Source organism: Mastigoproctus giganteus, chromosome 6 (genome assembly GCF_048544385.1).
Source record: "Mastigoproctus giganteus isolate SK-2022 chromosome 6, ASM4854438v1, whole genome shotgun sequence".
Classification (NCBI taxonomy): Eukaryota; Metazoa; Arthropoda; class Arachnida; order Uropygi; family Thelyphonidae; genus Mastigoproctus; species Mastigoproctus giganteus.
In genome coordinates, this window is record NC_143580.1 from 20,288,206 (window position 1) to 20,305,200 (window position 16,995).

Below are 16,995 nucleotides of genomic sequence, written 5' to 3' on the forward strand. Positions count from 1 at the left end.
AATATAATTGTCCAATTCACTAAATGTATTCGTTCTTAAGAAAACACTGAATTGTGGGAAGTAACCACGCTCAAAATGTATCGCCAGATGGCGTTTGGCGTCACATTATTTTAATATAAAATAGATGTGTACAGAGTGTTTATCGTTGCTTTTGGTGAAGTTTGCTGATTTTGATTGTAGTTAGACTTTCTTGAGGTGGTGACTATTATAGTATTTATGTTTAGTTTTTTCTTATTTCCCGCTAAGTTTAATCATTTTACTAAAATTTTAGTTTCCTTGTTTTTTTGATGACGAAAATTGCCTTCGGTCATATTTCGAAATATGTTTTCTACAAATGTCTTCTACTTTTGAGTCTTTTCTTTGAAAATCGTTCGCGTAACATTTAAACTAGTAATGAAACGTGCTCTTATTTCACAATAACTCTCCAACGCAGAATAAAAACAATTTCTAAGAAAATGAGTTTAATTTTGGCGAATTTTTCTTCTTTAAAGTTCTTTAACAAACTTCATCCTAGAAATAATTTTTCGAAATGAAATATGTAGAACACTTGAGAGGTGGAATTCGCGAATCTCCAGGGGTGAGGGAAGTGATTTATTAATCGCTACAGCAATGCTACTTCTCTCGGAGGGTACTCCTCGTACCCTTTCCCCTCTGTACTTGACAGTGATTGTAAACTGAAGTTATGTAAGCGAATTCGTTTTTTCATGCCCTGCCTACTGCTAAATCTTTTGATTTAGAGAACGGAACGAATAGCGGTACGGCCAATGGCCTGTACTTTGTTCATCTGCTTCGTCTCATGAATACACCGAAGGCCATTTTGTTTAAGTGATCAGCTCTGAGAACTTTTTTTTCTTTCTTTTGGTAACCGGCCCTTGTAGGGAGGAAGAGCTTTAACGAGCTTTGCCATCAAATAGCGGATGCTGTTTCAGTTACATAAATTCTTTGCTTAGTTTTTCTTTTTTTCCTACCTGACTCAAATAGAATGCTTAACGACTACCCTACCCCTTTTTTTCCTTTTAGGATGGCCCGAATGTCTCTTATTTCAATCGTCTTATCAACGCTAATAGTCTCCTTAACTGCAGATGAAAGTCTGATGCAAGAATCCGATGACGAACTGGTTAGAGATATCCACGTAAGTACATTTAAAAAAAAGGGGGGGGGTTAAAAACTAGTGATAATTATAGTTTAATTGGAAGTATATTAAAATTTCTTGGACATCTGCCATCTCGTCTTAGGCTATTAATTCTAGATGCTCTTAATGTGAAGGAAAGTGAAATACAGTTTAGAATCTTTCCACAACTTGGAATGCATAAAGTGCTTGATAGCGCCATTCTGCCTTTGACTTGTATTGCCTTGACTTTATCATGGTGGGAGAAAACATTGTTCCAAATGAACTCTCAATCAGTAAGTCTGCAAAGGCTGCAATGTTAACTTTTTATTCTATAGAATAACAGCGGGCGCAGAGGATGACAACCCCTTTCCCTAAAATTAAATATTTATCAATGTGTCCCATCCAGATTTAAGTTTCTACAACTAAATCTTCGACTCTTTAGTCGAAGATTTAGTTGTAGATAATCTGCTACATGACTCGCTACCATTTCGTAACATTGCATTAAACTCTTAACAAGCTGCTTTAAATTAAGCATGGTTACTGGCATTCATGGAATACTAACCTTTTCTTTCACTTTGCCTAAGATCTGAAGGTGCTAGCTGCGAGCAGTCTCTACCAGCTGTCGAAGTCATTAATAACAGTAACGGTCCATTTTTTTCCATCAACAATGCAACTAGAATTATCCGATGTTCAGTGGATTATTTATATAGCAATATGGTATTTTCGCAATGAGCCTTCTGTTTGAGAAACATTCAATTCTACTTCGAGGTGGGGCTCCATTTCTTGTGTACAAGACAATTGCTCTTATGGCTGTCTGTCTGTTTTTCACTTACATGTGCAACCACTTGGTATAAACGATTTGCGAAGTGGATCTTGGCATATCTTGTTGAACACCAACTCCTCCCTAAAATGAGTGAAGTCTACTCTTCCTAATCTAGCTCTTTGCTTTTTGGCGGTTAACCTTAACTCAATAGTATACTTCGGAATTCTTCCTCTCTTACTTAGTTTCGAATTCCCTAAAACTACATTTTTCAGTCGGCTTGTGTTCTCCAGGGTTTCCTATCCTGATCCTGTTTCATCTGAAGCTGCCATTGCTGGGCTCATCTATGCAGGAATAAGAGTAGTGTAGATGGGGCACTTGCCTCGGTGTGTAAAGTAAGGAGCCTAGCAATCCATACAAGTCTGGCTAGAACAATTCTGTAATTAGGTGGGGCACATTTAGATTTTTTCCCCGGAGATGTCTGGTTTAGCATTGGCTGAACTTTTTGTAATCAACTCCAGTTTCAAAACACTACCTGGATTCCTTTCTTTTTCCCTGCAAAGCTCCATAAGTGAAACTTAATTTAGTATTATTGCTAATTAAAGTTTAAGCATTTTAATTATCTAATCGATGAGAAAGCGTAGGCGTTGAAGTCTCATGTGACTCGTATTAGTGGAAAAATGACAACAGCATCACCTAAATTATTTCCTTCCACAATGGAAGGAAATTGTTCCAAAAAGTTCTCCGGTTGGTAGGGTTTTCACGTTTATCCCGAAACCGTTCTTTTCCAATTTAATTTGTTGCATTGTAAATCTATAAAGAATAAGGCCATCCACGTTTAATTTACTCAATGATAAATGCCATCTGCGAGGAAATAGACGTTCTAGTCTATTTTCTCGCAGATGGCATTGATCCCAACTCTTTTCATAACATTTTATGCTCCGAATAATATTGTTGCCCTTCTCTGTACCTGTTCCAGGCTTTCTGCTCCTTTCTGAAATGAGTTTGCAGTACTCGGTGTCTTAAATCGCGAACTCTTTCCCATTTTAAAACAGTCGTAAAGGGGATAAACACCCTAAGACTAACCATAGTGGGCTAGGCATGTCATTCACCCCAATGGTCAATCGGAAGAGGCACCAGATTGTGAAGACTAGCCCAGAATTTTATTTCAGACTGTTCTCGTGTAACCTTTTAACCAAAGGAGAAAAATTTGACCTGCTTGACTCGAAATGAAAATTTCACTACAAATATAACGGGAAGATCAATGTAAAAAATCATGTTCAAATTGTGCAGTTCCTGCGGGTGTCGCATACTTTCTAGGTTCTAATTAGCACATACAATGGATTTCTTTTGAGATCCTCTAGCAACCTGTTAAATACCCATATTTTCGCAATAGTTTAGTCTGCCATCATTGGCTACTTGCTCCTTAAATCGTGCTCTGATCATCAGAGCATCGAATGGGAATGCGGAGCCCAGATGCAAAGTGTATGATAGGCCCCTTGTTTGTGTCCACATGTAGATGTTTCGATTAAAAACGAAGAAAACTTAAATTAATATAAAATTTAAGTATAGATTTTTTGCTGATAGTTAAAATATTAACTAAAATGTAAGTCTCCACCGGGCCCCATAAATTGCGGACCCTGTTTTTCCTCTCCTTGGCATGTCAATCTGGGCATTTCTTGGGGTACCAAGTTAATGTTTCTTTTAATCGTACAGAAAAAGCAAAGTTCAAAACATTCTTTAAGATTCTAATCGTAGCTAATTACCAGCTTTTAACGCTGGCTCCTTCGTGAAGCTGTCCCTGAATAATCGTCATTAAATTCAGCCCACTCCTGCCTTAAGTGCTTTGGTTTACTACCCCTGGCTATTTGAGCATACTTCCTCTATGAAGTAGTTCCTTTAAACTACTCTCCTTATTGTCTTGTCTTATCCCAGGGGTAAACTCATGTTGACATGTTACTGCTGACATTTCCAGTCTGCTCGTTTCAACCTCTTTCTCTGCAGTTCATTTGCAATGTACTACTAGGCAATTTATGCCACTTCGACCTCAAAACCTATGGTTCTCTCGGGAGAAATCACTCAACGTGATTAGCCTTCCTCTGGCAACGGACACTTCAAGTTCAAAATGTTAATTTATGCGAATATCTGTTTATTTGGGATAAACAACCCTTATAAAAGCGAGGAAGATATTTCTTTCAAACGAAAGCAAAGAAAACTTTGGAACGTGTCTTCGTGGGAATCTTAAATCTAACGTCTTAAACTTCATTACCTACTAATACAAAGAATACCAGATACTAACGTTACAATCTCTGGTATTCATAGCATTGCAGACTCCTGGTTAAACTAAATTTCACGTTTTCAATTTAAATGTCTTATTTCCTGGGCAAAACGATTCGCCCATCTTGCCTTTCCTAGTCGTTTCCATTCTCAGAACGATTCATTTTGAAATTACTTAATTCTTGAGTACTGAATTGAGGAATTTTTACCCTCAGGAAAATCCAGTCAGGCGGTACGTCATTAAATCCAGCGAACATTCGGAAGCGAAGGTAGGCAGCCCACGTCTACTCGTCCCAGATCAGTCATCGATCGAAAACATACTTCACGGATCTGAGGCACCAAAGCAATATACAGCGCCACCAGTCACTAATGTTGAGTGCTACATAGAACTCGAAGTGGTAAGAAATTCATTCTTTTAAACTTTCATGCAACTTAAATGAATTATCATTCTGGTATTTCTGAGGTTGTTTTCTTTCCTTAGGTCAAACAGTTAGCCGGCCGCTGCATGCGTCTACGAGGGGGCTTACCAAGTTGTCAAGCAGAAGGTTATCTTCTCCCTCATCATGAAGACTGTGTGAAGCTCTTCTCCAAAAGACATCCATGAAACGTTCATAGAACTAAATTTGAAACTAACGTTGTACTAAGTTTTCTTACTTTGTTTCAATAAACAGTTATGTAGAGTTCGCAATGATTGTAGAAAAATTGGCAGTACACTTAACAGTCCTTTTATGCAGAAGTCCCTGATATTACAAAAACCCAAACCACCTGCCCGAAACTCCTGTCAGCTGTTTTGTTCTGACATCGTCAGAACGCTGTTTACAGAACAAACCTGTTTGTTCAAGGTGGCCATAACGCAATAGCAGACCCCAACTAGTTGGAAGGGCCTCTAAGTATAAATAGGAGCCAACCTACTTAGAGCAAACGGCTTCATTTGTTTACATTACACTGGAGTTCGTGTTCCATAAATTGCGACTTGAATTTTAAAACCTGCGCAAGTACAGGCTGCTTAAATAGACTGTACTGAATTTAATCAGCCTGTACGAGCTCATTTGATATTAGTTTAGAATCTTAAACTAAATTAAGAAAATTTAGGTTACTTCCAGGGACTGTCCTAAATGCTTGTCAGATTACTATAAAATAGTGAAGCTTAAACAAAGAAATATCGGTTTAGCTATTAGAACTTAACCTTATATCCAATATAGGAATAGTATCCTTAATGGATCACAGCACGGGTGCGTGAAGGGGAAGTCTTGGCTGACCAATCTAGTTTATTAAGAAGTTATAAAACGGTTAGATGCAAGAAATCTGACTTTACCTTGAAGTCAGTAAAGCTTTGGATACGGTCCCATGTGAAAGGCTTTAATACAAATTAGATTAAAGTGGTATTGCCAGTATGTTTCAGTGGAGCGGAAGACTGATTACAAGATGAGGAGTAGTGATAAACTGACATTCTTCAAACTGGATCAGTGTAGCAAGACTTCCTCAAGGATCAGTATTGTGACCACTTGTTTCTGATCTAAAATCAAATAACATTGAGTTAGTGCAGGTTAAGTTGTCAACGTTTGCCGATGATTTAAAAGTAGGGTGGTTTACAACCAGAACCAGGCCATTTTTATTCAGAATGACCTTGGATCAGTTGCACAAATGGTTTGAAAATGGCAATTACAGTTCATACGTACAAAATGTAAGGTTTGACCATTGGGAACTGAAATTCAGAAGTTATTGGTAAGCTATGGGGAATGGAATTAAGTGGTTCTGTACAAAGAAAGTTGGGGTTGCTATTCAGTCGAACATAATTTTCCATGCAGTGTTAAACAAGTGGCTAGGAACCCTCTTGTTATGCCATCTGTGATATGGGACTCGGATAACAAGTGATCGCATTTAGAATGTTCAGGTCTGTCGGCAACGCTTGAATAAAGTGTACAAAGAGCAACATGAATGAAGGGAGTATTGACCTTCATATGAAAGAACTTAAGTGCGGACTTAAATGATCGAACAGGGTCTTTTCCAAAGTAGAAGACAGAATAACCACGAGTCCCAAATACAATTTTGGGCGTATCGTAAAGTTTACTTTCAGTGTTGTAGATTAGTGGAATAAATCGCTTGCCACATTTATTCCAATGATCTAGTTGCCAAGCTTGTGTTTTAGTAGGGTTTCAGGACTATAGCAACTAAGTCCATGTTGCTCTGTAAATTGCGTGTTCTTTTGGCGATTTTCTGTTTGCTGGACGAAAAAACCAAGTTTCTGGTTGGAAAAACCATTCTACCCTCGTCTGAGACACTAACTCAGCGACGTTATGAAGTCCATAAAAATTCGTCACTTCATCGACAGGACTAACTGTAGTCTTTTCCACCCGGTATGGGAGGACGCAGTTCTACCACTCTTTAGCATAATGCTTGTTTGTTCTGTGGTGCACCAGCTCAGTAAATATTTAAATACTGATTACAATAACAGATGGATTGGTCAGAACAGCCCTTTACAGCGGCCGCTGCGATCACCCTATCTGAAGTCCGCAGATTAATTTGTGGGCTCACATGAAATTCATGGTTTGTTCTACACGTATCACAACACGAACGGAGAAATCGAATTTACTGAAACCATTAAGAATGATCCTGAAAAGTAAGCAGGGAATCGTAGATTCTTCGCCCTTAATGTTGCTTTGAACAGCTGCTTTTTGATGTTTTCCTTTCAGAAGTTTAAAACACCCTATAATTAAATCAAAAATACGCATGTGCACACGATTGTTTGAAATTAATTCTTTTATTAGCACTAATCAAAGGCAGCTAAGAAGTTTATTTCGACAACAATTTGAAGCCTTCTTGTAAACCAAGGATGTAAGTCCTGTAGACTTACATCCTTGACCGACCTGGAAGGGAAATTCACTGAATAAGTCATGACAGGCCACTTTGGCAGTTTAATTTGGTCTACTGCGCCCAGTTCATCAACCCGAGATTCTTTTGAATAGGAAGTCTAATAGTTTGAAATCGTATTGATGTGTGGATAACCTATTATGTAACAAGTCTTCCGGTGTGACAGTATTAATTTAACACAATAAATTATTCTCTTTGGGGCCATCATTTCAACTGTTTTCCTCTGGCAGCTAATCATTGAAGATTCCTAGGGCTTTGTTGGAACATTCTGGGGACTTGAATCAGGAATGGGAACGTCTTTCCGGTTTGTCATACGCATGTAATTTCTTGTACATTAATTACTTTCTTTTCTGTAAATCTTCCATTTAGAGTCCTTGGTTGTAAACATATTGTGATATATGAACGTAGTGTCTGCATTCCTTATATGGCCAAAGCTGATCGCTTACAATTTGTGGTTGACCACTTAAAAATCAATACCGGATAACAAGTACTTCATAGTATTGTAATGAAAGTTTCAAGTAAAGTTTGTGTTCGCGTATTTAAAGCAAATTGGCATGTTTTTGCAAATGTAAAGCAAGAAAATACAATGTAAATATTAATTTTTTGCATGTAACTTAAGGGCAATGGCTTATCATCGGACCTAGTTCAGCGTTTTTTTTTTAATGGCACAAACGTTTATCTGTTTTCCTATTGTGTCCCCATGATTTCAGGACTCTGGTCTTCTATAATGATACCGCACTGAGTAAGGGATTGAACCATATTAAGTGGGTAATAGTGCAGTGGATAAAAACTACTTATAAATAGTTATTGCTCTAATTGTAGTTTGTTCTCGAGTTGAGTTCTACAGGGATCAGTACTGTGGCTCTTGATATTTGTTAATGATACTGAAGAATGCATGACATGTTTGTATTAAACTTTTCTCAAAGAACAAGCCAGATGTGTTTCAAAAAATGTAATTATTACCAAGTTTTCGTGTAATTCAATACTTAGTTCTGGGTGTGGTAGCCTGTGTAGGTAGCACAGTTGGTACGAGTACGACTTGTATAATCACCGCCCTTCCCATACCGGGTGGAAAAGACCCGAGTTCGAATTCCGTCAATAACGCGAGCAATTTTTATGGATTTTTTTTTTTTTTTTTTCCTTCACAACATGGCTGAGTTAGTTGGTGTGAGGCAGGGGTTTCATGGTTTTTTCTCCCGGAAAAACGTCGATTTGCAGAACACACACAGTTTACAGACATATATGGCGCAATTTGGTCTAAGTTGCTAATGCGCCTACAACAACCAACCAACCTGTGTATGATATATTCTCATAGATCCTTAATGCATTTTTTCCCGTTTGGGATGGTAGATCTTCCAACACCTAGGTAAATTATTTAGTTGGTCTGAAAAATGACAGTTCAAGTACAGCGTTGGGAAATTTAAGGATCTGCATTTTGGATAACAATAACTCAAGATAATCCTCGATTATTGGTACTCGAAAGGTGAATCTGTTACGAAAGATGAACAAGGTAACTGTAACCCAGGATTATCTTTGATTACGAACGAACTGTACTAACTTATATTTATAAAATAGAAATTTTGTATGTCCAATTTACGTTTGAATTAATGTGTAACTGATATTTAGGGTGTATTTACTTCATTCAGCTGACAAAAAAACAATCGGCTAAAGATATACTCTTTTATTGGCAAATATAGAAAAGCTACATACAAAAAGCCGAAGCTGGTTCACGCACAAATTTACAGATGAAATATATGTACTGAGTTACTTAAAAAATAAATAATAATCATAATACACACCATTACACCACAATATTCTCTTTAAATACGTTTTTGTCCCAAGTTTTTTTTGTTTTCTTTTACTGCTTCACAAAAATTATGATTGGCAAAAATCTAATGAGAAATAAAAGACCAACCAATATCCGTCAGCAAAACAGAAATGTTTGTTATGAATAAACAAGGTCATTCGTTTTCCTTTCATTTTTTTTCCTTCCCAGTGTCGTTCTGTTTCTTTAAAAAATGTAAACATCTAAGCGGTTTCCCAATGTTGAGAATCAAGAGTTAACTTTCTCTTCTCTGTACGCAATGTACAGCAGTTGATGACGTGTGGTTGTAAACTACAAATGATTGCCAGGCTAAAACGCTGCGATATGGCTGGAGACTGTAAGATTCAAGATGGTGTGTATCAGTTCCATGTTTTCCACCTTAAACTAGAGGGCTGTTTAACTGCATTCTCCGTGGGCAAAGCTGACGAATTCTTGCGATTGACAAGCGGGCATGCGTCCTCCAAGAAGGGTACATCTACCGGGCAGTCTCTGGGTCTGCAAAATAAACAACAAAAAGTGATACTTGGAAAAAGAGAACTTCAACATCTGCAAATATACTGTTTTATTTAATGTTAATTATGGTTCATTTTCAGATTAATTACAATTAGAAATGGTGGACTTCAGTTATTTGCTATTGAAGTCGTTCTATGCTTCTGCGTTTATCGGTAGCAATGTTCAAGCGTACTGGTCCTCCAGTTCCAGTTCTATGCTGGAGGGTGCGAAAACCCTACTTGTTATTTGTCTGACTTTATCAGAAGGGTCTCAAGCCGGAAGTCCTGCTGTTGGATATAGCTGGCCATGTCATGAACAATACTGAGAATATATATGAAGCATTTAAATTATCTCCATTACTGACCAAATCTTTTAGATTGCATTGCTCTTCACATCGATGAGAGAGCCTAGATTCGATTGCCGTCCCAAAGAATGTTGAGAAATACATTCTATTGGCACAGAAGGAACTTTTATGTGCTTTTTAACGTGTGGCCGATTTATTTAGTCTCGTGAGAGTGGAAGAGTTTTTATCCTGCCTCGATTTTAGATCCTGCCCAAGCAGACAAACCGACAATAGTATACACGCAATTTACAAACGTGAATACTGACTCTTCCGAGGTCTTAGATGCTTTGAATTGAGCTAAGCCACTGAGACATGATTTTTCCTCGGGTATTTATTGGGACACTGAATTTAAAATAATCAAGTTAGAAAACAAATTTGACCCCAACGAATTTTAATGACATGAATAACCCTTTGGAGTGGGGGAGGAGATTTTCAATGAGTTTTTTGGTATATAGAGCAAGTTTCTATGCTTTGTCTAATTCTCTGCTTGAACTAGGGCATTTTGTTTTGCCTCTCAGTTGTTCTAAAACATCCTAAAGGGGTTCTGCTGAATTCAGATCTGGACTATAAGCAGGAAATGGCAATTTCATTCCATTAATTGCTTTATGACACAGAGCCTTGTTATGCTGATACAAAGACAGCCCCTTTACAAAAAAAAATACCACCATGCACTCAAGACAGAATAGTTCAAAATGCTGCATTAAAGAGCTGGTTTCATCGACAACCAGTGACCAAGTCCAAACCACATAAAACAGACATTATCACGGTGTTACCACCGGACTTTACTGTTGGAGCATTATAAATAGGCGAGACTGTTTTTCATATGACTGGAATTAACCTCCCAATACATTGAAAGATAGTATATGTATATCTTTTTTTCCCTTAGAAATTATTTTATTTCACAGAGGGGATGTCCAACATTTGAGGCCCTTTAGAATACACTGCGATCGTGCTGAGTGAGAAGAATATTTGACAAATCTAAAAAAGATACATTGAAATCATAGGAGAACAATAACAAAAACTGCACTTACCACCTGGACTTCCACGTAGCATTCAGGGTTTGTCACTGGACGTGGAGTGAACTGTTTCCAGTCCTCTGGGGTGAGGGGATGGCGCAACTTGTCTACATCCTGTTTGGTCAGGCGGCCCAAGAAAATTCCAGGTGATGAAGACAGATGCTGTCTTAAGGGATTACCCTACACAACCGTAAAATGATAAAAGTGGAATGTTAATGACCCACACAGACCTGGCATAAAATTCTGAATTCTAATTCTACAATATTAAATATGAATGCATATTGAATTCTATTACACTTTTATGATTTTGGACAGTCAAGAAGACCAATAATTTGCATTTAATGTTTTTCATTAGCAATGACGCTCTCTGTTATGCACATCTGTTCCTTATGTTGTTGGGTTGTTAGCATAGTTGGTAAGATCGCCGTCATCCCCAACACCGGGTGGAATAGATCTGAGTTTGAGTCCTATCGATGACGTAAGGAATTCTTATGGCCTTTTTCGCAACGTGGCTGAATTAGCCGGTCTCAGGCGATGGTAGCATGGTTTTTTCCTCTTGGAACATCGATATTTTCATCCAGCAAACAGAAAATCAACCTCAGAACAGACTCAATCTACAGACAATATACATGGAGCAATATGGCAGTCGCTGATGTTCCTAAAACCCTACTACAGTACAACAACATAGACAGAAGAAAAAATTTCTCGAGACAAAAAAAATATTGAAGAATTTCACCATTAGGGAAACTAGTCGTTCCTCACTGGAAAAGGCAGTAATAACTTAATAATACTGTATACTGTATCATTTCTAACACTATTATCCTAATGGTAACCGTTTCAGAGATAATTAACTTTAATTACTATTTCCTTCAAGCCAACAGAAACTTTTAATGAAACTAGTTTATACTTGCCTCTAAAGTAGGAGCTGGTAAGACATCATTTGGTTCTTCATTGATATTTCTCTTGTATTCTTGTCCTAAGAGTCTGCATGGAAGTAGAAAAGACAGAAAGAGGCACACAATAGCTTGGGATAAACGTATACCAGACATGTCTCTGAAACGAAAAGAAAAAAATTGTTTTAATGCAAATATTAATACAAAGTAAGAAGTGTGTGTATATATTAGTGTGGAGCTTCTACTGGGAGAATGAGATCATGTTGAAACATGTTTCATTGTGTATTAGCTATAGTCTACTTATGGAATTAGGAACTAATTTCATTGGATGCAAACTGAAAGATCTTTATCATGCTAGATATATTCGTAACCATGACGATGCTTCATTCTCTCTGAACTGTTCTTGCACAATGTGCTGTTGCAATGTCATCCATAAAGTGGCCATCACCTTCGGGATAAAAGTGTAGCATTGCAATGTGCAGTTGCTATGATACAAAATTCAGGTACTCCCTGGATGATATTCGACCTTTCATTGGCATGACAGACCCAGTCCGTGCCAACAAAACGTTCCCCATTCCATGATACCACCTCCAGATGCTTGGGCTAACAAAGAAAGTAGGGTCCATCTTTACGTAAGATTCTCGCCACACTCGCTGCCTACCATCAGTGCAAAACAAAGTGTATCGTGATTCGTCTGACCACATGACTTTCTTCCATTGTTCCACTGCCCAATCACGACATTCAAGGCACCATTGCAAGCGGATTTTTCTGTGTTTTTTTTCTCAAAAACAAGTGACTTCAGAATAGGAAGACGACCAATACCCAATTTTTTAATTCTCTGGGCATGGTACTGGCAGTTCTGAGCTTGATTGAATTCAGTTGTTATTTGCTGCACACTGGATGTTCTGTTTTTCCGTACAGTCTTCGAGAACAACGGCTTCGCTCTTGAGGTATTGTTTTTCTGCCAAATTTACGCCTTTGAAATGTGGAACAACCGCTCGCTTTCCAGTCATTAAAAACCTTTGAGATGGATGCTTTTTGAGAAACCAGTCATGTCTTCCGTTTCTTGAATCGTGGATCCTGCTAAACGTGCCCCCACGATAAGACCATTTTTAAAGTCTTGGCCAGAAAGAGTATTTGACACCACTTTAACTGTACACAAATCCCCAAAAACCTGCTAGGCGTCACCAGAAACTCTCCTAGGGAAGATTAAAATAGGTTTATAGAGATCAAGAGCATATTTCAAATAGGGGAGCGCTTTTTTGGAGACAGACTATGGATTTTGGACAACGCTGTATTATCTAAGCCAATTCTGTTATATCACCTCCTTGTTACACTTGATATAACAACATATAGGATATGGTGGGGAGGGTATTCTAGACCTCTTTCTTACCCTCTCATGGCCTGCACCTTGAATAGAACAAGCACACACACAAACTAAACATGGGGAAACACTGGCCTACACAGGAAACAGGGACCATTAACAACTGGTTTAAGAGATGAATTTGTCGAAACTCATTACGCAAACTTCCCTCTGTAGTTAAAACCAGTTCGGAGAAGAAAGTTTATGAAATAGTAAACCACAAATTACAGTTAACAAGCAGCACCAAAAAATTAATCGCCCCTTTTACATTTTCGCAGAATACCAGTGTGAACTTGGAAATGTAGGAGAGGAATGAAAAAAAATTATCAGTTGGGGTATGAACACAACGGAAGTGCTTTACTATGATTACCCACTCGAAGAATGTGGACTGGTGACATTGGAAACAAAATTGTGGAGGTGAGTTTGTTAAAATTAATTAGCTTGTTTAAAGGTATTAAGTTACTAGTGGAGTAATGAGGGAGGAGGTTCCCGCAAAGTAAATCATTTAGTTTTATGCCTATTTACTTTTGATTTATGTCTGCGAATGTGAATAGTCTAAGACTGGTTGCCCACAACGGCTGAGTTAGTTGGTCTCAGGCAGGGGTAGCATGGTTTTTTTCTCCCGGAAACTCGGATTTTTTCGCCCAACAAAACAGAAAATCACCACAGAACACGCAGTTTCCAACAGTACGCTCTTAGTCGCTGATGCTCCTAAAACCCTCCAACAACTGGTTGAACTATTTTGCGGAATGAAAAATCAGAATGTTCAGAGGCGCGGAAACTACACTCCTCGACAAAATTAACAGAACACAAGTTACATGTTTTAACTCCTGCAGCTTGCGATGAAGCAGGACAAAATTTGGTATGGTGGTGTACCATTGAATAACGATCAAATGATGAGACAGAGAAACTTTAGAGAGGTATAAGGGACATTTATAGGGGTTGTATAAGAATTACCAAAAGTCACATTACAGAAGTCGATACAAGATGCTCGAAAATATGGTCACATGACATCAGTATGGCCTATGTTCCCTTCCAACGGTTAAACAGTCCTGGCAGCCGTTAACCATGCTCGATATAAGGGTGTCTATAAGATTCTATGGCAACAAATCCCATTCTTCCATCAGCACAGGCCTTAACTCACCACGTGATTGAGGAGTTGGCTGTCGGCGTGTAATGCGACGCCCAATGGTGTCCCACACATGTTCGATCGGATTTAAGTCTGATGATCGTGCTGGTCACGGTAGTCGTTGGATATCTTCACTTTCAAGATATTCCTCCACCACTTGAGCTCTAAGTGCAATGGTGTTGTCGTGCATAAAAAGAAAATTTGCGCCAACCGCACCCCTAAAATGTGGCACACTTTAATACTTTAATTTAATACCCTTTGATTTAAAATGAATACTATGAAAAAGAGTAAAACGTATCATTTTCATCAAGAGTGGGAACTAGAATACTTTTTTGTAATGATAAAAGAAAAATGTTATTGTTTCATTTGCAATGCTTCCGTGGCTACCCAAAATGGGAAATTTAGAAGGCACTTCAACACTCCATGGTAAATACCAATCGGATTTTCTTCCTAATAGCGATCTTAGAAAAAATAAATTAGAAGAACTTAAATCCAGATTATTCGCGCTAAAAAATTTCTTCATGACACCTAATTTACAATCAACAGCAGTAACTGCATCATTTAAAGTGAGTCATCTTCTTGCAAAAAAAATGCAAACCATTTCTGATGGTCAATTCATCAAAGACGCATTTTTAGAAATAATAGATTCTCTTTTCGAAAATGTTAAGAACAAAAATGAAATTAAAAGTGCTCTTCAAGATCTGCAATTATCTCCATGCATCGAAAAAATTAGTAAATTTTTTGCTAATTAGCTCATATTGCTAATTGTGTGTCCTTTTATTTACAACTGGATGAATCTACAAATGTCAGTGCTACAGCTCAATTGCTCGTTTTGATTCTGCCACTAGAGAAGAACTGCTGGGTATGGTTTCGTTAAAAGAAAGAACTAGAGGTCTTAATATATTTAACGCATTCAAAAATTTTATTGAAAAAAACAACCCAATTACCACCATTTAAGTTCGTATCAATAAAAACAGATGGAGCTAAAACAACGACAGGGCATCTTAACGGATTCATCGCGTAGTGCCAAAAGGATGATGAATTACCAATTTTTTTGAGTTACCACCTGTAACGTCCACCAACAAATTGCAGAAAAAATCATTGAGATTTTTTGCATGGAGAAAATATTACTTGAAAATGAAATTATTACATTGCGAAACGATATCTTCCTAAAAGCCAGATAACCAGAAAAAGTCCTTTGGAAATGTGTTTGCCGAGAAAAGTAAACTTTTCAATTCCTGGTTTGGTTCCACATATCTAGGTGAATCGGCCTTTTCGTATTTGAAACAAACAAAGAAAGGATCACTCTACTCTTACAGATTTGCATACAGAAGATTCTTTACGGTTGGCCTTATCACAATATATGCCTAATTTTGACTTGGCAGATGACATGAAGATACTTCTTGAGATGGTAGATCGCGGCACATTTTAAAGAAAAATAGTAGATCGCATCACAAATTCAGTTGGTCACCCCCTGGCTTAAACCACTACATCCTATCTTATTTCAATCTTGGTCCTGTCCATTCAAAAAGCTTTGGGATCAACATCCCAAATGGAGTATCCCAAGTCATATCTTCGCGAACTACTAGTGTATTTTCAATGAGTACTGCAAGTTAGTTTAACAAATACAACTAAAAAATAGCAACCAAAAGATATTCTCTTACCAGATATTTCCACTAGAGGTCACCACAAGCTTCCTTGTCCGTTCTGCAACTCGTGCTGATGTGATAGTGGCGGGATGTTCCGAGTCGACTATATATCTACAGTGGCACCTGTAGACGTCAACGCTAATTAGTTCAAACCAGTGTTTTGTTTGGCGTCTGACGACATCACCCATGATTCACTTCGCCAGAGGGGAGGGAGAAATTGGAGGGTTAGTGTTAGCTGTTGGGTGAGAAACCAATTTCCGGATTGTAAAACAAATGAAACCTTACTAAGCACAGAGCACCTTTTACATACTCTCCCTTTGCTGGAACCTCAGCCTCACGTGACCCGGTCTGCAGAGTTGTTTTTGTCCTAAAAGAGGAATAAGCTATTTTTCGACATCCCACTTGCCCCTTTCAATTGGCAAAACAGTCAGGAACATGTTTCCATGAAAATCCTTCCTACGTTTTTGTTTACTGCACATGCGCATTTTGCAATCACCTTCAAAGACCAGGAGACCTTAGTCTCCTGGTCTTCTTCAACGCTATGCTCTAGAAACTTTTTACTGATGGTTATCACCTCTCAGGAGATTAATTTAACAGACGAGAAGTGGCCCGGGTTCAATGCTACATCGGTGAACGAACGAAAGAGAGTCGAACGTTAGATCAATAATGATAGAAAGAAGAGCGTACTGTCGCAAGATATACACATCCATCCAGCATCCTACGCTTTTGATGCGAGAGGATTTGTTTGAGTTATAAAATACCCGAACTATATTTTTCCCTTTCTTTCATTCATTCTTTCTTTTGTAGCAATAAAATAAAGCAACGGTTTCTTTCGAAATATCCTTAAGGTTTAATTTATGATGGCAGGGGTAGTTTTTCTTAAAAGCAGGATTGTGACCAAAATGGAAAATGCACCATATCGCTTTTTTTTAGAACCATTTTCTGGGGTGATTAGTTCTGTTGGATTTGTGGTGGTGGAAACAATTTTTATCTTAAATCTATAGTTGTATTTTAGGTACAGGGTATCGTATTTCAACATTAATGCGTTGCAAGTGGGGAAAATCTGTTGGAGATTGCAATAGTCACGTTTGGGACAAAATAACAAAAAGGGGAAGGAAATAAATAGTTTGGACTTTGAGAATTTAGCCTTTATCTAGAGTTGTAATATGTGAAATATATCTCTTAGGTATATGGGAACCACAGGGGAGTAATAAGCTGAGGGCATAGTAATTCTAATTTCATTAATGACCGAGTCAAGACTTTTAA

The 16,995-nt window shown here is 37.9% G+C and overlaps 2 protein-coding genes across 2 annotated transcripts; one reads left to right on the forward strand and one right to left on the reverse strand.

Moving 5' to 3' along the window:
- Positions 1-143: 143 nt before the first annotated feature.
- Positions 144-4,831, forward strand: LOC150084046 (uncharacterized). The gene is made up of 4 exons (XM_090375003.1): positions 144-195; positions 1,021-1,132; positions 4,364-4,546; positions 4,630-4,831. The coding sequence occupies exons 2-4, from the start codon at positions 1,022-1,024 to the stop codon at positions 4,750-4,752; spliced, it is 417 nt and encodes a 138-aa protein (XP_090231129.1). The 5' UTR covers positions 144-195; position 1,021; the 3' UTR covers positions 4,753-4,831.
- Positions 4,832-8,680: 3,849 nt separating this feature from the next.
- Positions 8,681-15,861, reverse strand: LOC150084047 (uncharacterized). The gene is made up of 4 exons (XM_090375004.1): positions 15,745-15,861; positions 11,607-11,748; positions 10,711-10,875; positions 8,681-9,339 (listed from the first exon to the last, which is right to left on the reverse strand). Exons 2-4 carry the CDS (start codon positions 11,742-11,744, stop codon positions 9,241-9,243), a joined length of 402 nt encoding a protein of 133 aa, XP_090231130.1. The 5' UTR covers positions 11,745-11,748; positions 15,745-15,861; the 3' UTR covers positions 8,681-9,240.
- Positions 15,862-16,995: the final 1,134 nt, after the last annotated feature.

What these genes read in the sequence shown, in the direction of transcription:
- LOC150084046 (XM_090375003.1), top strand. Translation starts at nt 1,022, where the DNA reads ATGGCCCGAATGTCTCTTATTTCAATCGTCTTATCAACGCTAATAGTC. An exon ending in AACTGGTTAGAGATATCCAC is followed by an intron (nt 1,133 to 4,363) that starts GTAAGTACATTT and finishes TTTTACCCTCAG; the next exon opens with GAAAATCCAGTCAGGCGGTA. An exon ending in GCTACATAGAACTCGAAGTG is followed by an intron (nt 4,547 to 4,629) that starts GTAAGAAATTCA and finishes TTCTTTCCTTAG; the next exon opens with GTCAAACAGTTAGCCGGCCG.
- LOC150084047 (XM_090375004.1), bottom strand. Translation starts at nt 11,744, where the DNA reads ATGTCTGGTATACGTTTATCCCAAGCTATTGTGTGCCTCTTTCTGTCT. An exon ending in TACCAGCTCCTACTTTAGAG is followed by an intron (nt 10,876 to 11,606) that starts GCAAGTATAAAC and finishes ACGGTTGTGTAG; the next exon opens with GGTAATCCCTTAAGACAGCA. An exon ending in GCTACGTGGAAGTCCAGGTG is followed by an intron (nt 9,340 to 10,710) that starts GTAAGTGCAGTT and finishes TTTATTTTGCAG; the next exon opens with ACCCAGAGACTGCCCGGTAG.